Source organism: Podarcis gaigeae, assembly GCF_964106915.1.
Source record: "Podarcis gaigeae genome assembly, chromosome: 7".
NCBI classification, from domain to species: Eukaryota; Metazoa; Chordata; class Lepidosauria; order Squamata; family Lacertidae; genus Podarcis; species Podarcis gaigeae.
Window position 1 is genome coordinate 20,102,172 of NC_139683.1, and position 24,246 is coordinate 20,126,417.

Consider the following 24,246-nt stretch of genomic DNA (forward strand, 5'->3'; position numbering starts at 1 on the left):
GGATGAAAATATAGAGTTATAAAATGTGATGATATAGAGTTAAGATAAATGAAAGAGGGTAAGGATTTGCTGATTTGATTATGTAAATGGGAATACAAGAAGGGGAGGTGTGAGGAGGTCAAAGAAACAAGCAAATGAGTTTAAGGTTATGAAAAACGGATTTGTTTTTTAAATATTTTCTTATTTTCTTTTTTTTCTTTGTATGTTGTATTTTTAATTTTCTTTTTTCTTTTTTCATGTATTTTTGTATTCATATTTTTGTAAAATTTTAATAAATATTTCATTAAAAAAAAAGGAAAGGAGACTCTTTCCTTTTGCCACTTTGAGACTCCTTCGGGTAGTGATAAAATGGGATATCAAATCCAAACTCCTCTTCTTCTTCTTCTTCTTCTTCTTCTTCTTCTTCTTCTTCTTGTGAAATGTACATAGACATTATAATGTTGTAGAATTGAATCCCCTTGTGAAGCGTTCAAACAATTAGCCTCAGCCACGGGCATAGCGTCTTTAGTTTCCACCAAATGTAGTTTCCACCAAATGTATTTTGTTCCAGTAGTTTCTATCCATTGAAGATAGGGGTTCCATCTGTTCCTTATCGTGGTGGACTTGACCTTCCACGTTGTTTCCTGTGACATGACTGCAACAATGTCCGACTGAATAAATTCAAACAAATTTCATGCCTCTACTGTCCATTTTTCTCTGTCTTTCCAACCTAAAGCTATCGTTGCCTTTCCCACTAAAATCATAGCTTTGAAGGTAAGCTGGTCACCTTTCTCTATAGCCATGTTTCCAAGTATACCCATAGTCATGAAATCAAAGTCTATTGAAAGCTTCACTAATAAATTAATAACCTTTAGGATTTTATTCCAGAATTCTTTTACCTCTGGGCATTCCCAGTACATATGGGAAAACCATCCCTTGGCTACCCCCTTGTGAATTCTACACTGCATATTTCTGACTATAAACTATGCAGTGATTTAAGTTTGGGAGAATGTATCCCCTGTGGGATGTGATACATAAGTAGCAGTCAAGTACAACATTCCCATCTGCAATATGGGGACAATAAGGATTGCAACACGGTACTGTTGAAACTCTGAATAGGCTAAGTGTGGATCTACCCGGGGGGGGGCACTATAAATAGATCAGAAATTAAATAACCAAAATAACCAAAGAAAATAACCAAAGAAAACCGCTATGTAAAATCTCAAAGAGGTTTTTTTTTGCTCTCCAGCGCCATCTGGTGTTGCATGTTTATAATGCATTCAAAGCACTGGTTGTTGACTAATATAGCTGAGTCCTAAATGTGTTATATGAAGTTTTTTTTAATTATTTTTTATTATTCATGATGAAGTATTAAGAAGTATCATGAATTATTATGAATTAGTATTAGTATTAATAGTATTATCCAAACAATAAGGATTGCAACAAGGTACTACTGAAACTCTCAATGAGCTACATTTTATTTATTTATTTATTATTAAAGATTTCCTTGTTTTACAGAAGTATGTGTAATGTCTCTCGTATTTTTTCCATGGAACATTTTTACAAATCAGTTTCATTTGTTGAGACATTAGGGGTGGAAAGGGGGGAAGATGGGTGGGGTCGGATGGCAATGTTTCTATTTTGCTTAATGTATGTAGGCTATATGAAGTATTATTATTATTAGGACAGGTGGCACTTGATTCCTGCATTGCATGGGGTTGGACTAGTTGACCCTGGGGGTCCCTTCCAGCTATACAGTTCTATGATTCATGGTGACAGGAGATACTTTGCACATGCTTTATAGAACAGCTTTATAGATGTTCCTTGAAAAAGAGGGATATGAAATTGGCTGTGAGTGTTCAATGCTTTGACCAGATTGTCAGGAAGCACTTCTAGACTGAGTATGAATATATTCTGCATTGACTCCTGCAGATTCTCTTTTGAAGGTCTTCTTCCCTCCTCACTGGCACAAAGAATCCCAGTCCCTCCTATGAAAGAGAAACCTGGAAAACTGTGCTGTAGGTCTTGAAGGCTTTCCCTTTTGCTAATGAAATATGATTCCCTGAAATCAGCAGCTTGTTGCCAACACCTGCTCTGTTTACTTTGACCAGGCTGTCAGCAAACGCATCTAGCTTACAGCTCTCCTAAACCATTTCCAAACTTCGCAGGTTTCCTAAACTTGGTTGCACACCAGTGAAGCTTGTGCTTTAAAAACAAAGCAAAACAAAACTTGGCTAGCGTTTTGGAGACATAGAGAAATCGATGTGCATTCCACTTTTTTTGGCATTTTCCCAAACTGCTTCTGAGAACGACTTGCCTTTTAAAATAATTGGATGAAGATGGACCATAGTGGAAACATGCCCCTTAGGCCAGAGGTGTGGAACCTCAGGCACCAGACCAAACCTGGCCCTCCAGGGCTATCTTATCCGGCCCCCGAGGCTCAGAATGTAGGTATTGCACAACAACTCCTTTAACAGAACTGGGAGGACCCTGTATTAATAAAGGAACATATCTGTGGTGTTCAATATCCCTTGTGAAGAATTGTGGGATGATATCAATTTAAATGGAGGCATTGACCAGATTTGATTCTAGTCTTCTAGCCGCCTCTCTCCCATGTCCCATTAAGATCAGAACTCCACCTGAATTCATTCTCCAATAGCAATTTCTATATTACTGATTCTTACCCTTTGGAGATGTCTCCTTACCCAGTCACTGTTTTCTCAAATTGTACCAGTTGCCTTGTGCCATCCTCAGCTTTTCTATGCAGAGAAAAAAACTGGCTTGATTGGAAAATATGAATGGGAGACTGTGAATGATGCATTAGAGGAATCATTCCCTATATTAGGAAAGTGTCCTCCTTCCGGCAACTCTTGCAGCCAAGCTGGTGCCAAACATATTGCTCTGCTTTCCTTTGGACCACATCAGCAAGAGCAAGACTTGTCTTGTCGTCTGGGAAGGCCAGGACCTCCGTACACACTGCCCAGGCTTGCAACCCAAGGGAGGCCACTTAGGTGCTGCTAACACAGCGATTTGACTGTACCCCAGAGGCACACTCCATTGCCTCTTGAGAGAGACGGGTGCCAACAACATCCTATCCAGATTTGGGGATCCAGGGTGCCTAACTGGAGGTGGTGTAGCAGAAAGGAATCAGGGATGAGCAGAAAAGCTCTTTGCACCATCCCCACAATAAACAGGCAGAGACTGAGAGGTGCGCATGCTGCTCTGATGCTGTCAGAGAAGAAGAAGAAGAAGAAGAAGAAGAAGAAGAAGAAGAAGAAGAAGAAGAAGAAGAAGAAGAAATTTATTTATTATTTATACCACGCCCATCTGGCTGGGTTTCTCCAGCCACTCTGGGCGGCTTCCAACAGAATATTAAAATACAATAGTCTATTAAACATTAAAAGCTTCCCTAAACAGGGCTGCCTTCAGATGTCTTCTAAAAGTCTTTTAGTTGTTCTCTTTGACATCTGGTGGGAGGGCGTTCCACAGGGCGGGTGCCACTACTGAGAAGGCCCTCTGCCTGGTTCCCTGTAACTTGGCTTCTCACAGTGAGGGAACAGCCAGGAGGCCCTCAGCGCTGGACCTCAGTGTCCGGGCAGAATGATGGGGGTGGAAATGCTCCTTCAGGTATACTGGACCTGGAATCTCCCCAGCAGCTGAGAGTAGCAAGCTGCCTGGAGGTTTGGCCAAGTCAGTTTGATGCCTGAGGAAAAGGACAAGATAGCACCACATAGATACCTCCTTTCCGCTTACAGAATCCCACCAGGCAGGCAACTGTATCTTATTTCTCAAATGGCAATGGGAAATGGTAGTATAGGAATCACATGGGGAATGATGGAGGACCCCACCCTCAGCACCTGCAGTTTGGGGCTGCTGCCTCGTATGCCAAATGGTACGGCTGTCCTGGGAGTGACAGCCCCACCCCCATCCCCAGTCACCTGCTTATTTGAGAGGCTGTTGCTTTCCCCCTTCCAGCCTGGGGATGCGTGAGGTGCAGACACGTGGCGCAGACACATCCCTCAAGACAGATTCTTTCCCCTTCCAAAATCCTGTCAGTGGGTGAGGGATTGCTACAGAGGCATTGCCACTGAATGAAGGTTGGGGGCAGGAGAACAGGGGCATGTGTCACGAGGTGTGTGTCCCCTCCCCCAAAAGCCAAATCTACACTCCTAATAATATGCTCTTGGAGATTAAGGAGGCTTGCTCCTTAGCCTATTCAATGACAATTCTCCTTTTTCACTCTCTTCTTATTCCCTCCCTGTTGCAAGGCAGAGGCTTTTTTGTGTCCCTGAACCAGATACCGCTCTTGTTGTAAATAAAAGCTGTATGTGCATCCACAGTTCAGCAGGTCTCCTTTGACATCACCAGGAAGCAGCAGGTTAAGGAATTCATGGTGGCTTTTTTCTTTCACGGTCCTTAGACGTCCAAGGAACCAGCTGCTGTCCCGAAATTGTGCCCCCTCCACGTTTTTCAATACAGGCACAGAATTCCCCCCACAGAAAGCAAATGTCTTCTCTATCTAGCTATTGCAGGATTTACACACATGCTTCATTGGCTGTGTGATATACTTAACAGATAGTAATAATAATTAAAAGAGAACAGTTCTCCATCATCTGTTTTCAGTCGGACGAAGGATCTCTCCTGTGGCGCATTTTGGTTTTATTTTTTGCTTTTGCTCTCCTGTTTGCAGATGACACAGGTTGCCCCAGCAGCCAGTCCGTCTCTCCAGTCAAGACTCCTCCTGATGCTGGAAACAGTCCAGTTGGTTTTTGTACAGGCAATGATGGAGGAGACTACACAAGGAAGAAATTTAATTCGGGAACAATGGGGGATGGAACTCAACAGCCGGCTCGATATAAGAAGGAAACAAAGACAAGCTTCGTAAAGCCAGGTAAGATCACTTTGGGGTCTCTGGATTTGTCAGTGGCACTTTTGCTTTGTCTCGTGACAGGTGATGGTCAGAATGTCTCTAAAATTGCATGCAATACCCACTGCTTGTAAATCAGATGCTTTGCCTACATTTACATAGCTATGTGGATTGCTAGATCTTTGCAATTGTTTAGATGCAATGATGCAAAATACTACAAAGTGTTGTTTTTAAAAAACAAACAGAAAATTACAGACAAACAAAAAGGTGACAGTGTCATCCTATGGGGCCTGGTGCAGTAGCTAGAAGATCAGGAAGCATTTGAACACTTTGATTGATATACAAACTTCATTTGAAGCCTTCTAGGAACTGCCTGGGTTTTTTGTCATTTTGTTGTCATTGTCTCATCATTTGGGGGTGTTTTGCTGCTAGGATGAAAAGATCTTTTCTCTCTGCTTTGAAATGTATGATACTAGCTGACAATTGGTCACATTGTTTTGTTTTTCTCATCTGTCTATTAGTTAATTGCCTTGGGTTTCTTCCAAATTTTGTATTGTGGTGTTGTTTGGGCTTTGGTCGACCTTGTTACAGCTAAGATCTCTAATCTCAGCAGAAAATTTAATGAAAAAAGACAGCTTCAACCCGTTATTATCACTGTTCTTATTACGATTGTTTAAATTTATATACCATCCTTTGTCAAAAGACCACAGGGCAGTTTACGACACCGAACACAAATGTCAAAATGTAACATAATATCTATATAATATAAAAAGTGAAGCAGTCAATTATAGTCAGAAATACGTAACAGAATGCAGATTCTAATAAAAGACAGATTCCCATAAAAGCAAAAACATAAAAAATAAGCGGCGAGAAAATCAGCTGCAGGGTATCTGAAATACCCCCCACCCCAAAGTGTAGAAATATACAGAATTTTCTCTCTATCCAAGGCTTAATCCTGGCTCCCACAGAAAATTACAAAGCCTTCCAGGTCTCACCTGTGATCTTTTCTTCCATCTCCCAGTCTCTCACTCTAGGAATTATTCATGGGTGCATACTGTTCTATTTCTGAGTTAACTTTCTGCAAGTGCAGGGGAGATAGACAGAAATGTGTTACTGTGCATGTGTCCCAGTTTGGGTGTATCATGTACAGTAAGTTCCACGTTTCTGAGCTGGGGTGGGGGCTGGGAAACCTCCTGGAACCGCTCCTAAGTCTGGATGCCAGACGTTTCTTCGCTATATTGTGTGGCTGTAAACCACCTGTGATGAATAAAGTCAGGGCAGTAGCCAAGCAAGCACCCTTTTAAGCGTCAAGAATGCTTCTTGTAGAAATTGTTCTTTTTCCCTTTTATTTTAAAAAAGTTAAGCTGCTGCTCAGCTAAAAGCATCCAAACCAGCTAACAAAACACATGCTAACAATGATACAAAAGCAAACATAATGCTAAAACTCAGGGTTTTTTATTTTTTTAAAAAATGTCAACCTATAAATACTAACTAGCAGAAGCAAAAATATGAAGCGGTTCCAGATGCACTTCAAAAAATGAAGACTTCCAGAGAAAGGAGGTCTTTGCCTGCGTTCTAAAAGGAATAGAGGTGGAGGTAGCGTCCTGGGGGTGGGTGGCGATGTCACACACACACACACCCCAGGGATGACACCCAAGGCAAATCGCACCTACCGCACCCCCTGCCTCCTCCAGTGAAAAGGAAAGTCCCTTAGTGAGGGAAATAAGCAGCTTTGCTGCTGCTGTAAATAAGGCTTCTTCCATGTCTTCAGCTTGCTATACTTCAGACAACGCTTTTGTCAGGCAGGTAGGTCCATATGAGAGCTGGCAGCTATTAAATTATCCTCTGCGCAAGGCTTTCTCCTGCCTGCCCGTCCCTCCCCAAATCTGCTCTGAAACCTCCTTGCACTGCACAGCTGCGGAGCAAGCCAATCGAGCGCTTGTAATCTGTGCCCAGGGGCGGGACCAGCCACCCACAGGGGCGGGGCAAGCTAGGGCAGGATGCTCTGTGGGGCCTTGGAGGAGTCTGCCTGCCTCCTCCCACTCAGCCACCCTACAGCCGAGGGGGAGGCAGCGGGCAGACCGTTTGGGGCAGCGCAGACCCTGCGGGCACCCAAGCCACCACGTCACTCCCGGGAGAGACGCGTGGCTTGGGCATGCTGCAGGCCCCGCAGTGAGTGCCACCCAGGATTTTGTCATCTCCCTCAGTGGAGACACCCAGGGCAGATCGCCCCCACTGCACCCCCCTTCCTATGCCCCTGGCTCTGATGGGACCCTGACCATAGCCGTCAAAGTTTTCATTTTTTTAAGGGAAATTCCCTTATTCCGAATAGGATTCCTCGCAAGAAAAGGGAAAAGTTGACAGCTATGACCCTGACTTAGCACTACACCAAATGCCTGGATCCTATGTTTAATAGCTTTCCTTCTTCGTTTCACACTATTCAGCGCAAAGTCAATCAATGTGTGATTAAGCTAGAATTACTTGAGATTTACAGCACAATGCTATCCCTGTCTGCAGGGAAATTAGCCCCATTCAGCTCAGTTGCATTGCATTGCATCACAGCCTTCTCCCTCTTTGGGGAAACTCTAGATGTTGCTGAACTACAACTCTCATCAGCCCAGGAAACGTGGCTAATGGCTTGGGATGATGGGAGGTACAGTTCAGCAATATCTGGAGGGCCAAAGGTTCCCCACATCTGATTCATTAGGATTTAGATTTTGATGTGTCTGTTTTGAGACATGGTTTGGTACTACAGCGCCATTGGCCTCTCCAAACAGAATGAAAAAATTATGAGAAAGTTGACCAATCACTTTAAAGCACACTGATTGGCATTTAATGTTTTCCTGTTTAAGAGACACGGACATGACTTTGCAAGAAGAGCTTGTGATCTGTAGGAAGTCACGCAAGGCATGATGTTTCACATTCATCCAAAAGTATAATATTCTGTTCTTGGAGGAAAACATGCTTGGCAAAGTGTTTTATAAAAATGACATTTGTAATGTTTTGCTTGGATCGCTGCTCTTTGTTCTCACTTTGCTGCAAAGATCAGCAAATTGGGGGGAATAATGTGTTTGCTGTTCGGACACAGATACAGAATGTGCTAAGTTGAATAGTGCCTTTGTCATGGGAATGGTTGAGTGGCTTTTGGGATAACAGTTATGCATTGACCTATTGTCAAAGTGAAAATGCTGCTTAGTCCATTCTTACTGGAGATTAGATTTTGAAGATAGGGTTATGCTGTTTCACCATTGATACTGAGAAAGTTGTGCTTTTTTGAGAGGTTTTTTTTTGGTGTGTGTGTGTGTGTGTGTGTGTGTGTGTGTGTGTGTTTTCCACTTCATTTGTTCTTGAGCAGAAAAAAATGTTGGCCCTGCTTTCATTTCCATGGAAAAGGGGATTGATGATCTTACCAGTTACTTCTGTTGCCATTTATTTTATAGCAACTGTCTTTGCTCTTCTGCAGAAGGAAAATTTGGGAGAAGGCACATTTATATCTATGTGTGTCTTGTTGTTTGCTGTCATTTGCTCTGACTCACTTAATTTTATCCTACAAGTCCAGTTCTATTTGTTCATACATGACACTGAACACAAGGACAAGGTATCTCTTCATATGTACAAATGCTTGTGTAAAACAGTATACACTTGTTTATTTATTTGTACAGCTCAACCGTTGTGTACAGAGGTATACAGACTGTACATTCGTGGAACTTTAAATGCAAATAGCTGTACAAGTGAACCACTAGATGATTTGTCCACACAGGTGCACAAGATTTTCCACACACTGAAGGCAAAGTGTGAACACCCCTTGTTTCAATTCAAGAGCACCACTTTTTCAGTTCTGCCTTTTGGCTGTTGCCTCCAGGATGCTAGTGTGATGCTTAACAGCTTGTCTTCTCTTTCCCCAACAGAGGTTGGGCTCCGAATACTTGACAGGATTGGTACTAGGGTGGCCATGTGGCCTAGTTTACAGAGGACCGTCCTCTACCTGAAGGGTTATCTGGTCCACCTCTGATGTAGAACCAGAAGAATGTGCCTATCAGTGCTAAGCACACTGAGCAGGCACATCGCCCATCTGCCTTCAGTCTTCCCCCAATGGAGAGATGAATTGCATTTCTATTTAAATTACATTCACGGTTTCTATTTTCTTCTGTTATATAATTTTTATTAATTTTAAATTACAAAAATTCAATATGTGCCATATTATATTAATACCAAATGGCAATACCAATTCAAATACAAACCAATTACATAGCCAATTATAAATTTTGTGTAGCCTCCCACGTGCTGTACTTCAAGGTCTGATTCCCTTTAATTCTGCCTCCAGACTATTGCTCAAACCAAATACAATCCATTTTTGATAAAATCCCTTATACCATAGGCACGATTCCTAGAGTTGCATCTATATACCATACAGCTGCATCTTTCTGGGCGTGGGCCATAGCTTTGCGTGAATAATGCCCCAGACTCAGTCCCTAGGATCTCCAAGTAGGACTGGGGGGGAAACCCTATCTGACATCCTGGGCGATACTGATTTGGATAGAGTAAAGGTCAGACTCAATATAAGGCAGCGCCTTGTGTACCTACGTAAATTAGCATGTGCAAATTGCATGCAAATTTCTGTTCCCTTTTACTTCCCCTGCTTTTTTAACTGCTGATACGTAAGTGGCCACCCTGAGGGATATGTCTTGCTAGATGGAATGACATTGGTCCTAAAGGCAACACAACAACCCCCAAGCAAAGAAGGACTCTAAGATGAGATGGACAGAGATTCAGAGCTATATGCATTTTCTAACATCAATTTGCCTCTTCCCAGTTACTGTATTTTGCAGAATGATGCTGCGTCTACCACCAGTTGCTCCTAACAAACAGCATTGTCTGGGTCCTTACACGCCGTGAGCCTTAAGGCAAATGGCTTCCTGTTCAGTCCTTTGTTTTCCTTTGCACCTTCTTGAAATGGGTAGTGCCCCTTCTGGTAAGCCAGCCTGCACATCGCGATAATGTGCTGTGCAGATTCCCCAGAGAGAAGGAGATGCTGCTCATTTGCTGATAGGCTCCCCCGTTCGTCTCAAGTCTGTTGCCATGGAGCTGGATAGCTTTGCTTACTTGACCTGCTAACTTGAGGAGTTATTAAAGGATCTGTCTCCATGGATACGCCTGCACGAAACTATACTCCACAGAAGGCATAAAATACACACATCTCTCTGCAAAATGTGCTCTTGTTTTTTTTGTGTGATTTTTGTACAGTGATATACTTTCACCTTTTTCTGAAAGCTTAAGTAAATACACCCCCTGAAATGTAAGCAATGAGATAGACACAGTTTCGGGTATCTTCCATTTCGTGCTGAAGGGGCCACTGGTGAATATTAAAATACTGTGAAATGATGAGCCTAGAGATGTTGAAGCTGAAAGTTGTCTTTTGTGAGTGGGCGCATTGGGTTTGCCACCATATATATATATAAACGCCAATTCCTGTGTTCTGTCTTTGAGACAATATAATATGAGCAGAGAATGGGAATTAGGGTAGAGCTAAGCAGAGAGAGATGGTGGAACACCAATAGAGAGGAGATCAGGGATGTGGTGGCAAATTCAGAAGTGCAGGATCAATTCATGATAGCCATAGCCATGTCCCCTCTCAGTTACGCACCTTCTAAGATCTTACAACCTAATTATACCGTTATACCATAATAATAATAATAATAATTAGGATTGCCTTACAACAGTTTCTCCATGCCTTTCAGCTAGATCTACTGTTTTCTGTGCCTGCACATGGGCAATGATTTGGAGTGCTCTGATATCTTCTTTCGAAGTGACTTAAATTGAAACAGAAGCACCCACTGCTTCCAGTGCTTCTAAATACTGTACTTGTCTTTGGAGCATACAGTGGCTAAAAAGCTCCCCTTGGTTTGATGCCTCTTGCAGGCTGGAGACAGGGGCTCTGCTACAGAAATAGTCAAAGGTCTTCAACCACCTGCAATCCCAGACACTACTTCACTCTGTTCAACTTCATTCAGTAACATACATACATACATACATACGTATGTATGTAAATTGCTTTGCAAAAAAAAGTGTTTATTAGGAGCAATTAGCAGCAAAACGCTGATGAATGAGGACTTAAATTATTTGCGTGTTCGGACCCAGAGACCTCCCTCCTAAATAAAGACACATTTGACTCAAATTTTAGTTTTGATTTTGGGCAGAATTTAACCCACAACTTTATTGATTACAGAAAAGTGAGTGGTTGCATAGGCTCTGGTTCGACTAGCTCCCTACACCCTTGCAGGTAGCGCTGACCCAGGTCAGCCAAGGGTGAACACCTGAGGCAGGTGAAAAGCCTGGGAACAGACTTTGTTCACTCCCCAGATGCTCCCCTAGACTCAGGCACGGGCACAACCCCCTTTCTGGGGTTTACCAAACCAAGTTGAGTCCCTGGATTCCTTTAACAGAATACCCTTCACATAGGGATGGCGAGACTGTTCTCCCATCCCTATCACATGAACCAATGCATATCCGCAACCTTACAAGGTGTGACGAATTGCTACGCAGCAGGCGAAACCCAAATGGCTACAGCCAGTCAGCCAAGTGGGGAAAATTCCTACCGTGCCCCTTTCCCAACGACAGATGACACGCGATGGCATAGCAAGGCCAATCACAAAATGCCCTAAAATTAGGGAGAGGTGGGCAGGTGTTCCTGTGCATGAGCTGAAAGAGAAAGCTCTGGGACACGTGCATGGGTTTATATAGGTCGCTTGATCCATTTAGACTGCACCCCATTGGCCAGATTAAACCCAGCAACGAGGGACCTACCAATCGGGTGTTGTGACTATCCAATAGACCCACCCACAACCAGGAGGTCAGTCTCCAGGTCTCACCACAACACATGCCCTCTTTTAGAGAGGACAAGATATATCACAAACTGATGTGGAAATGCAGAGAACTGAATTTAAGGTGTGATGGGGGGGGGGTGGAACTGAGATTAAACCAAACCTGACAGATTCACTCATTCCTAGTTCCAAGTGCTCAGCTCTTTAAAAAGAAAAAGAAAAAAATGGGACCAGATTATTTATTAACTTGTCGGCATACAGCCCAGCTACAAAAGTACTTGGCTTGAAATGGCTTGGAATAGCTCCTAAGTACATCTGTTATTGTTAAAATGTCCTTATATGCTTGCAGCAGCTGCCTACTTGAAACTGGCAAGAAAGGCCATTGTGCAACAAAGTTGAAGGTAGCACACACCACCTCCAGTTGTGGTCCATAGAAGAGACCTGCTCAATTTCAACAGAGTGACAATTTGCGATTTCATGCAAGAACCTCTGTTCATAGTATGTATCCCTAGCCTGCCGTCCAATCTCTGTTGCAGTTCTTTGACGCATTCCCTGGGACAGCGGTACTGTTTGGAAGTACAGCAACTTCCTCTTTCCCCTTCGCTTAGCTGTGATGACATTGAGCCAACAAAAATATGTAACCGTTGCCATAAGCACTCCACACAATCTGCCGTTTATTTTAGTAGGTGGAAAAGGTTGACCCGGAGCATGGTTTTACAGCTCGTCTGTTTACTTCCATTTTTTCTCTCATCTCCTTTGCTGAAATCTCCTCCTTTTGGCCCCACAATATATTCCCCCACACACATTGTTATAGAAGACACCTAGTCCATATTTGAAATGTCATAATATGTCTAAAGATGGAGAATTGAGGGGGACTAGAACTACTTCTATCAGGTACATCAGAAATGGGGGACCCTGTGTCCCTCTAGATGTTTTCAGTCTCTATCTCCCAGCCAAAATGGCCTACAGCCAGAGATGAACGTGTTTGTCATCTCAACAATATCTAGAGGGCCACAGGTTCCCTATCCCTGAAGTACATCTTTATGCATGTTTAAAACCCTACCAAAGTAAGGGAGATTTAAAGCTCAAATCCCATACCCTTCAACTGTCCCGCTTTGAGTGGGACATCCCGGAATTACAGAAGTCATCCAGCTTCTGACTGGATCCTGGGATGTCCTGTTTCGGCTTCCACAAGAGCACATCCTCCAAAGATGCCTGTTTGGGAGGGCCATTCTCTCACGCAAGTCACCTGGCTTCCACAAGAGCGCAGCCCCGAAGGACGCACACCCTGATTTTTCTCTGCAACATGTTGGAGGGTATGCAGATCCCATGTGCAGTTGCATGAAAGTGGGAACACTGTGGGACTTCCTTACTTCTCAGCAATCATATAGGACAGAGCAATCCAGAAGTGAGAGGAGGAGGAAGAGCTAAAGGCAAATTGACCCCCTTTTCATATGCCCTTCTGGGTGTGTGTTTGTTTGTTTGTTTTAAACAGTTTCCCCCTTATACATTCCAATGGGAGGGAATTAAACCTCACCGACTCCAGGGCTGGCCTTCATTACTTTCCAGTATTTATGTGTTGGGGGCTGGGGGAAGAGAAGGGCTTGGGATACTGCAGACCCACAGCCTCTCTTGGCATGCCCTCAGAATATTTCCCCTTTGCCCTTACCAGTGTTGAGGCGCTGGTTGCAAACCTTTTTGCCACAGGGACGGGAACCCTTTTGGGAGTGAGGGCCACGTTCACTTCCTGGGGCCACATAATGGTGGTGGGTGGGGCCAGAGACAAATGTGGGTTGGGCAACGACTCTACCTTTCATACAGTAGACTAGTTTCTTCACTCTGACAGATCCCTCTCTATCCTGAAATACAGGCCGGAGGCTGCCCATCTCTGTTTTATAGTAATGGCAGTGTTCCCAGTGTCCCTGTGGTCCCAGGGCCATAAGATTGCTCTCCATTTGAATATAACTCTGAACTGGATTGCAGCTATGGCATTTGCAGATAACAAGCCATCTAGCAGCATGTCTCAGGTGTTTTCTGAAACTGATCCAGCAAGACAGTTGGTTAGTGCTGTTCCTGCCAAAATGAATGGAATCTGCACCAACAAATTACTTCACACCTTGGAACATATTCAGCATCTTATTCCTTCTTAGAGTCATAGAGTTGGAAGGGCCCACGAAAGTCATCTAGTCCAACCCCCTGCAATGCAGGAATTATTTTTGCCCAGTGTGAGGATCAGACCCACAACCCTGAGATTAAGAGTCTCATACCCCACCAACTGAGCTATGTTAATTGTATTTTTTTAAAAAAATGTTTCTTCCCGCTTTTGATTTTTTGTTCAATAAATGGCTCAAAGAAAGAAGGAAATACATGGGCCAGTAAGGGAAGATCGTTTAGAACCAGTGAGAGGTGTTCCGCCAAGTGGTCCTGCCCAGAAATATGCAGCTGTGTTTTGAGCTAGTCAAAGTTTCTGAACAGTCTTCAGAGGCAGCCCCCATGTACATTGCACTTCAGTAATCTAAAAGGTTTACCAAAGCTCTAGTTGGTGTGCAGGCCTCAGATGGTAAAAGGCCCTCATCCTGTCTTGGTAGATGAATTTTGATATTTCTTCTTGTGTGCTTTTGTTTCTTATTGGTCTTATGTGTTTTAAGTTTGTGTTTGTAAACCACTGTGGACTTTTTTTTTTTTTTTTGGAGAAATGGTATACTTCAAATAATAAAGGAAATGAATGCTATAGTCAGCCAATAACTTATTGTAGACCTGGTGGGAAAGTAGATCTCGGCTGTTTCAAAATGTCTATATTGTAAAAGCCAAGCTTTTTTAAAAAATTCCAGAATAACGTTTGCATCCTTTTTCTTGGCTCGTCAGTTTTGAGGAAATGTGAAGAAGCTGAAACGGATCCACCCTTAACATTTTGCAAAACTGCAGGCTTGGTTTCCAAATTCCAGTGGGAGAGGCAAGGAAGGATGGCAGTGATTCACCACATCAATCCTTGAGCTACGGTTTCCATCAGACATTTACTCTTCCCTTTCCTTTTCCAGGAAGCGAAGCTGATTTTAGCTCCTCAAGCAGTACAGGCAGCATCTCAGCTCCTGAAGTCCACATGTCTGCTGCTGGAAGCAAGAGGTCATCTTTTTCTCGCAAGTACGCAACAGCATCTTTGCCCAACTCCCAGCCTGTGAATGTTGCTTCTGTTGAAGATCGGCTTGTTTTGGTTTGGGTGTGGAGGATAGAAGTTGGAGGTGGAGGTTGACCAGGAGCCTTCCCTCAATTCATTTGTGTCTCCTCATGTTGTTGCAAATGCGTTTTGTGGTACAAACCAGAATCTGACATCTAGGTGAGGGCTGATATCTAATGCAGGGATATTGCTTCCAGGTGTGCCCAAACTTTTTTCAAAGAGGGCCAGATTTGATGAAATGAACATGCATGAGGGCCAACCAAGGTTGTTGAGCTTTTTTTAGGATTTTACCCCAGAAAATAGACTGCCACAGGGGCTGGATTAGGCCCCCGAAATGGACTTTGGACATGCCTGGCTTAATACCATCGTGTCTAAGCAGTGCACGCCAAGGCTACAAACAAGATAAAATCTGTTTACATCAATCATAAAATGTGGGGGTTCAACACCTGTTGAATGTTGCTCAGCTGCAGAGAACTGGCTAAAGGACAGGGATGAGGAGAAAAGATACCTCTAAATTTAATGGCAAATCATAAAAGGCAGAAGTCATTTAAAAACAGCAGTGGAACTTAGCATCATATTTGGTTGGATAGAATTGTTTTCTGCTTCTGTCTAAAAGACAATAAGGAGGCAGCCAGGCAAATCTCTACATGAGGGATAGGCAACTATCTAGGTGTTGTGGAACTTTAACTCTAGAGTTATGAGCTCCAGCCAGAATGGGCCAATGGTCGGGAATGATGGCAGTTAGAGGATTCCAGGTTCCCCATACCTGATCTCAATGTTTTAAGTATGCCACAAAAGAGGCTGTTCCTCAGTATTCAACACATTCCATTTTGCAAGCCAGCAAAGCAGATAAAAACACAATTAGGATTCAAAATTGGGGAAGCAGCTGGACGTATAGTCCCTTAACTGTACCCTGTCAAAGCAATTAACCTTCATCCTCTCTGGTCAGCACACATTTTTGGCAGTAATGTTTTGCCAGTGCAGCATGGGCTTTGCAGTCAGTTGAAAAGTTGTGACACTGGTGTAATACCTCTGTTGTTGCATACTAAAGGCTACGGGAGCCTCTGATGATTGGCTGAACTTGCCTTGTGTCACAGAGCAGGGAGAAGAGACTCTGGCAGAGTCAGAGGGTCAGGCCATCTGGAAAGGGCTAGAGGAGGACTAGGAGAGCAAAGAAGTAAGGTCCTAGGGATGCAAAGGCCCCGGAGGGCATTGGAGGAGGGAGTTCAAACTTAAACGAGAAGATACAAGATTTGGAAAAACAGTAGCAACAGAGTGGATGGGCACTGCAGTTTCTTTTGCGGCAGTACTGCTTTATGGCAGACTTCACTTAGGGCAATTTACTACATTCTGCAGTGCGCAGTCTCCATGTGTGTATCATGAGATCATGATCTAATATGTAGGGTTGGGTGAGATCTGATTTTCAACTTTGTGATATATCACCAGCTAAACATTGCAATATACTGATATATTACGATGTCTATAATAAGGATGGAGCAATGTAGAGGCATTGGCTGGCTGCAGTTTTTTCCCCACATTGTGATTTTTGCATAGCACATTCACAATATATTGCCAAGTCAAAAATGGTGAAACCAATATCATGATATGGACTTGAAACTGGTTTTAGATGATATATCACCCAGCCCTAACACACATCACGATTCACAATATATTGCCAGGTCAAAAACTATGAAACTGATATCATTATATGAACTTCCAACCGGTTTTGGACAATATATCAATACAACTAGCAACTAACTCTTTCTTAAAAGCATGTACGTATGGTGTGTTTTTATATATACCCCCACTACGGCAAAGTTGTGCAGAATATGACTTTTTCTAGTTCATTACAGAACATTCTATAATTAATAAATCATTCCTGGTTAATCACAGGAGCTCCTGAGAACAATTTGCTCTGCCCTGGCAATTCAACGAACATCATCTCTCCCATATGCTCAAAACATACAAGCTGCTATCCTTGCTTACAGCTATGAAAACAAGCCCCACCAAGTCTTGGGCTTCCACATTTCTAGGGATGCCATATTTCAAAAAGTAAAAACCAGGACACCCCGAAATTCATTGAGCATTTTTTTTTTTACAAAAATGCAACCCCCCCCCCAAAAAAATCAATTTTTCGATTGACTTGCCTAAGATCCACCTGGAATGTGGTTCACCTTGACTATGGTTAGTTGAAACAAGTGGACTTCATAGACTATGGTCTGAAGTTGGCTCATTTCCACTAACTATAGTTAGGATTATTCACGGGCCGGAGTTTGGATGCTGCTGCAAGCTGCAATTAATTTAAAATCAAAGTGAAAGTTTCTGAACTCCCTTGAGGCTCGTTGAGGGTTTACCGGTATTTATTTTTTAACTTGAGAAGCAACTTTGGGAAGCTGTGATTTTGAGTGTGGGTTGGCAAATGCTCCATCCTTTTTCCACTGGCCATTTACCCCACTCAGAATCAACCCCTGCTATCCTCCTTCCTCCTGCAGGTTTCTAGCTCCATAATTTAAATATACCTGGAATTGTGTGTGAGGGAGACAGCTTGTGGGGGACATTTTGCAAAGAAGAGCATTGCCCTGAACTCTTCAGAGGAGAGGCAGGATAAAAATGCCATAAACTAGCAAAGCTTAATACAGTACCTGGAAAATGCCCCTCTTTTAGACAATAAAATAAAGTAAAATCCACTTTCCCCTCCTTCTAACAAAATTCTCCACTGAAAGAAGCTTGATACCATAATGAAACAAATTTGCTGGAACTGGGAACTGGATTAACTTAAGTCGCACAAGTAACTTGGTCACCTTCATGCAGTTTCTCCTAAAAGAATTGCACCCTAGGATATTTGAGTCAAAGCTATTTATAATGATCTTTTAAAAAAGAAAAAGGGGAAAAAAGTTATTTGAGCAAGGAAGTGAAGAGGGGGAAACCACAGAGCCAAGCCTTAAAATCCCCTCGCTCAAGCTCCATAAAATATCCTTTTCAAATACATCCTTTGAGCCAACAAGGCAAATTACGCTTGCCAAAAATATCTCTGCTGCGCCATGTGTGCAAAATGCAAACAGGTTTTTTTTCTTCCTCTTTTACTGTTTTCCTCCACTTGCCACATTTTTTTAGTCTTTTAAAAAAAATATATACTATTTGGTTTTGGTTCCTGTGCAAGGGCAAGGTGCAGTTGTGAGAGATTTGCTCAGTGTATCAATCCAGTACAGCTGTCTAGCGTCCACGACAGCGTTCCATTGTGTCCACATAGGCAAATCAGAGTGGAGCTAACCCAACCACAACCTTGGGATGCTGCCTTGCTGCAGCACAACTCATTCCGCCATCTGGTCTGTATAAAGTGTTCCATGCAAAGAGAGAAGGAAAACCAGTTCAAACGCTTTCTAAATTCAGAGCTTTCTGCCTCATGATTTGCAGTGTATCTCCTGCGCTTCCTCTGACTTTCCCCCCTTCTGCTCTCAGCTGTTGCCGTCTTTGATCTTTTTAAAAGAAACGGTTTTGGGGTTGTTTGTTTGTTTTACGTCCAGTAGGAGGTGAACAACAGGTTTGACAGAGCCTGCTTTAGAGACTTCCCGTGCTGCTAATTTCCATTTATACTATTAACCTAATTTGTATTCCCCCCTCCCCCTGCACACATTGGGTAGATCCCATGTCAGCAGATGCAGTGGTGACAGTGGCGTAGCGTGGGTTGTCAGCACCCGGGGCAAGGCAAGTAATTTGTGCCCCCTAACCTGTGGATTTGCGCCCCCTAACCCTAACCCCCAGGTGTTGCGCCCGGTGTGGCCGCCCCCCCCCCTGCACCACCCACGCTATGCCACTGAGTGGTGAAGATCCTTTGAATTTTGCTGTCTCTCTTAAATAATAATAAAAAAGGAGTGAAAAGTTCTTAAAAAGTAAAACAATAAACATGGCTTTTACAGTATGTTCTCCTAGAAAGTGAGGTTTTCAGACGCTTTGCCCTCTTACTTTCCAGCTTCATTTTGCAATATTTACAATGTGTAGATAGAAAAGTTGTTGTTTTAGAAAGCATTTAAATTAGGGTGATGCGTATAGAAAGATAAGCATCTAAACAGGGTAAATAGGTTTGGGACAGTAGCAATTTTACAACATCATGGTAAAAGCCTGAAGATGAAAAGTAACGTCAAATATATCTAAGACATCTATTTTCTCTTTCTTTAGCCTTTGAATTACTTCCATGGACAGTAATAATACTTTTATTTCTCCAGCAGTAGATTTATTGAACTTGTCTCCTGAGTTTCCTGGTGACAACTATAGCAATTGCAGGTCTTTATAGGACTAAAACTAGTTAAGAGGCAGCTAAAGGCTGCTTTAATCAGAGGTGTTAAATTCAGATTGACTGAATCTATCATAATGAGCCCTTTGCCTGAAATTTACTGTGCCATCCTATATATGTCTACCCAGACATAAGCCCAGTGGAGTTCAGTGGAGCTTACTCCAAATTAGGTGTGCATGGGATTGCAGTTGTAATTATGGTTTGACATCAATACAGCGGTGATCACATCTCCAGTGGCTATTGCATCACAGAAATGGGAGAGCGTGCATGTGCATATATCTATTTTTAGTAAACGTGCACTATTAGTATATAATACATATTAGAGATACCACCCAGTTAAAGAAATCTGAAGCTGATTCATTGCGTGAGGTTTAGCCGGTCAATCAGGTGATTAAATCTGCATAGGTTTGCAAATGGATAAAAACAATAGCTGTGAAGAAAGGAGCATTCTAGTCATTGCTGTTAGGTTGGACGCTTCAAATGTTGTTGGACTCTCATACTCACCAGCCAGCACGGCCAGTAGTCAGGGATAGTGGGAGCTTGAGTTCTACAACATCTGGAGCCATAAAGGTTCTCCACCTCTGTTTTGGAAGATGCTTGTGTGCCCCATAAATCACTGCCTTTAAATGAACTTTCCCTCTTACGTAGAGTGGAAGGATACCTCTTTGAAAGTGGTGACAACTACAGCTGTACCTTGGGTTACAGATGCTTCAGGTTACAGACGCTTCAGGTTACAGATTCCACTAATCCAGAAATAGTACCTCGGGTTAAGAACTTTGCTTCTGGATGAGAACAGAAATCGTGCGGCAGCACAGTAGCAGCGGGAGGCCCCATTACCTAAAGTGGAACCTCAGGTTAAGAACAGTTTCAGGTTAAGAACAGATCTCCAGAATGAATTAGGTTCTTAACCTGAGGTACCACTGTACATGCAATTTTAATTATTATTATTTTTTAAAGCAACATTAAAAAAATGGATGCCCTGCCCAATTAATTTGGGATACCTTTTTCCACCAACCAAGAGGCTTTTAAACAGATTAATGCAACTGACTGATTGTAACTCTGATGTATATTTCCCTCATGCCCTATAACACATTGTTTTTGCTGTCTAGCCGGGGTCCCCACGGACGGAATAACGGAGCCGTGTCCTACAAGTCTGGATCTAGCCCTCCTACCACGTCCCGCGAAAAGGACTTCCTGTCAATGCTGTGCAAAAATCAGTTGAGTCCCATTAGCACCCACCCGAATTATGAGGCTTCTTCGGCCAGCAGCAGCAATTCAGGCTCATACAAGGGAAGTGATAACAGCCCCATTTTGAGGCAAGTGAGCTTCTCGCAGCTTTTTCCTCTCTCTGCCCTGCCAATCACCTAAGCCCCCCTCCGTTCTCAGCTGTCATCAGAATCTCCAATTGTAACTGAAGGTTTTCTTCGTTACATGGTACATTAGGCTCGTAAATTCTCTAGGCGTTTCAGTGACATCCTTTAGGCATTTGAACAGGTGTGGTGGCAGTGATGACACCATCAGCGCACCCGCCAAACCAATTAATTTCCCTCCGAGGGAAGAAGCTTAGCAAAAGGCTGCGTATTCCTTGCTAACTTGACAGTCTATAATAATGTTTCTTCTATACAACCCTGTTGTGGGATAGTATAGAATTTAACCCTGCTTGCCATTGCCTTGACCTGCAGCTGCTGCAAAAAGAGCCTCTGGTGTTGTCGCATCGTGTGGTGTCCTTTGATGTGTGACCCTCCTGACCTTTGTGTGGCCACTTCTTCACTTGATGTCTTTACTAGAGGCAAATGGGTGTTGCTTGCTATCTGCTCCGTCTAGAGCACTTAAGTATGCTCCAGGAAATACGATGTCCAGGAAGGGCATAGCTCAGTGCTGGAATGCCTGTTTTGCATGCACTAGGTCTCATATTTGATCCCTGGCAGCTCCAGGAAGGGCCTGGAATGTGCCCTGCCTGGAGAGCTTCTGCCAGTCATTTCTCACTCCCCCACCACTGAACCTCCTCGACCTCCCATTTTTTGTCCCCCGCAGAGCATTTCCACCACCAATGGGACACAGCACACACACCCTCCACTGAGCTGAAAAACCTCTTAATCCCAATTTTGTTTTATTCCTTGATAGATTTTAGATTTTAGATTTTAGAAGGGACGCGGGTGGCGCTGTGGGTTAAACCACAGAGCCTAGGACTTGCTGATCAGAAGGTTGGCGGTTCGAATCCCCATGACAGGGTGTGCTCCCGTTGCTCGGTCCCTGCTCCTGCCAACCTAGCAGCTTGAAAGCATGTCAAAGGGCAAGTAGATAAATAGGTACCACTCCAGCGGGAAGGTAAACGGCGTTTCCGTGCGCTGCTCTGGTTCGCCAGAAGCGGCTTAGTCATGCTGGCCACATGACCCGGAAGCTGTACGTTGGCTCCCTCAGCCAATAAAGCGAGGTGAGCGCTGCAACCCCAGAGTTGGCCACGACTGGACCTAATGGTCAGGGCTCCCTCTACCTTTACCTTTAGATTTTAGAAACAGGCAAGATTCAATGTGGACGCAGAAGGATTTTTTAATTAAAAGGGCCGAGACTCCTAGCACTCTGCTCACTCTTTCTTCCTGCCCAGGTAGCCCTGCTCTCTGCCTGCCCCCCAGCAGCTGCTACAAGCTGCCCAAGGGAGGAGGCCAGCAGTGGTGGCCATGGAAAGGCAACAGGATGCTCCCTCGCAGCCTGTCACTCAAGACAAGCGCCAGCTCATCCTCCTCCCTGAGCCCACTGGTGAGGGGACTAGAGACATTCTGGGATCAAAGCAGAAGCCAGGATGTCTTTCGCAGTTCTGAAACTGTGCATGGAAAATAGGGACACTAGAAGAGTATGAGCTGGATGGGCCAATGGTCTAACCAAGCATATGGCAGCTCCTGTGTACCTAATGTGAGGGTCGCAGCCATGGTTACAGTTCTCCTTGTGCCATTGGCCAATCAAACTCCCAAGGTCCTTCTGGGTTAAAGCAAAAGGCATCATTTGCTCACCTGGCAGCGCATGTGCTGCTCACCAAGCGTGCAAATGTTTTCACTCCTTCTTTCATGACAGTGAGCAACCAGAAGACTGTACTATGGTTTCCACGTTGGTGTTTAACTACATTGTTGACATGCAATGGTGCGGTGGTGAATTCTGAAGTGCAGGCCCTCTTCCTGACAACCTCCAGAGCTATGCCCCCAGAGCCACTCCTTCTGAGACCTGGCAACAAAAATAAAGTTTTGACCAATGCAGATGTTATGGCTTCAATACAAAGCCATTTCCCCTCATCCGCTGCTCTTGGCTTTGCTGAACATCCAGGCTGATTAAGAGTTTGAGGGGGGGGGGGGTCAGAAGCTTGCTCTTTATATCTGGTGATAATAAAGGGACTTGAGAGTTTTTCAAAATAAAAGCAGACCTCGGCTATGCATGCTTAGCATGATGGGCAGGTTTCTCTCTGAGAAAAGCCTATTTGTCTGGCCTGCAGAGGACTGGCAAATAGCAATTGCTATCATTTAACACTGGCAAATATCAATTACTATCATTTAACACATGTGCCTTTCCTTCTCTCCGCCCCACCCCCCAGCCGATCTATGAAATAAGTGCTGGTAGTGCATTGTCCTGGCCTGTCCCTACTTCACTACACCACAGGTTACATTACAGGTGGGGAGTCAGTCTGGGTACTGCAGTTGCAGGCAGCTATGTAGGGAGTCTGCTGGAAGATGCTCCAGGGGAAATGCAGAAAAGCAGCCCACTTTATTGGAAAACACTTAACTACATCTCTAGAAGGTGCTGAAAACTAATTAGCACATGCATGCCAACAGGTTCTCACCCCCCAAAAGCGTTCCAACAGCATCACAGTTGTGGATTCTTCCTGATATTTCTGAAATCATTTGTAGGCAGTTTTTGTTGCTTTGTCGTTTACTTACTGGAATGGTGGATGAGACAATGTCTGACTGCGATACAGGCAGCCAGAAAAAGGTGCATTCTGTCAACAGTCTGCCTCCAGTGTCAGACTGGTGGTTGACTCAATTACTATCATTTAACACATGTGCCTTTCCTTCTTCCCCACCCTCCTAGCCATATGTTTAAAAGTGGAGTTTTAAACCCTAGTTAAACATGCAGTCAGGCGGAGGGAGAGGAAATGTGGGTCCCCTTTTCTCTCCCCCCCCCCAGTCCATATGCTTAATCCTGGGGTTTTATATCCTGATGAAATATATGGTCCGAGGCAGGGAGATAGACGCAGACTGCCTGCATGTCTCAATCTCCCCTCTCTTCTCACTGCCAGACTGTCCCTTGCTTTGAGAGCCCTGAATCGTTCTGATGGACTTGATCTGTTCCAAGTAGATCTGGGGCCGCCTCAGTCCTATGCACCCGAATCCCAGGTTAACCAGGATTGTCCCAATTTGGTTTGGGATGAAGTACAGAGGCCTTACTAGGGCCTTTTAGGTAGGAGCGCCTTTTTGGTGATGGCACCCATATCGTGGATGTTGCCCTCTAGGTGTTGAACTGCAGCCCCCATCATCCCTGAACATTGGGATTAACCTTGAATTTTCAGAACCTTAAACCTGGCCCAGTAACACATGGGAAGCTGTAAGCAGCTGAAATATTTGTTGATCAACAGTTTAGCCTCAGCAATTTGCACAACTGGCGCTTCCAAGGGTAGTCTCCCACATGTCATGATGTAGCACTGTGTATTATGAGTTAGTTTATACTTTTATATTCCACCTTTCCTCAATAAGCCCAAGGTGGCCAACATCAGACATAAGCAACCTTTAAAAAACAACTTGACCACACCAATAAATAGTGACATCATCATTATCATCATTATTAAGTTCGTTGTTGTTTATTATAACTTCACTTCACCATAAGGTCCCAGGGTGGGTTGAATATTAAAACACAAAATTAAAAGCAGTTTAAAACAACTTGCAATCACAAAAATACAATAGAGGAGCCATACCACATTATGAAAAAAAGATTTTAAAATACGTCCATCATCAGTAATGACAATTATTTAACCTCAGTAATTTAAAACAGCTTCAAAAAGGAAACAACCATTTCAGTGCAACTTACTCCCAGGTAAGTCTGTACAGAATTGCAACCTAAATCACCGGTTCTT

General features: G+C 43.6%; 1 protein-coding gene and 1 long non-coding RNA gene across 6 annotated transcripts in view; one reads left to right on the top strand and one right to left on the bottom strand.

The window, feature by feature from the left end:
* Nucleotides 1-24,246, top strand: part of SYBU (syntabulin) — a 44,677-nt gene that overhangs the window by 17,377 nt on the left and 3,054 nt on the right. For 2 of the 5 annotated variants that reach the window (XM_083749170.1, XM_083749172.1), the window contains 3 exons: nt 4,670-4,870; nt 14,706-14,808; nt 20,243-20,449. In XM_083749170.1, the coding sequence (XP_083605296.1) occupies nt 4,670-4,870; nt 14,706-14,808; nt 20,243-20,449 (511 nt within the window). The remainder of the gene's footprint in view (nt 1-4,669; nt 4,871-14,705; nt 14,809-20,242; nt 20,450-24,246) is intronic. The other 3 variants (XM_083749171.1, XM_083749174.1, XM_083749173.1) reach the window with 2 other exon arrangements.
* Nucleotides 4,668-12,116, bottom strand: LOC310849335. Its single transcript, XR_014566870.1, has 3 exons — nt 10,882-12,116; nt 7,218-10,641; nt 4,668-7,120 (listed from the first exon to the last, which is right to left on the bottom strand). It is a non-coding gene; the product is annotated as an uncharacterized lncRNA (long non-coding RNA).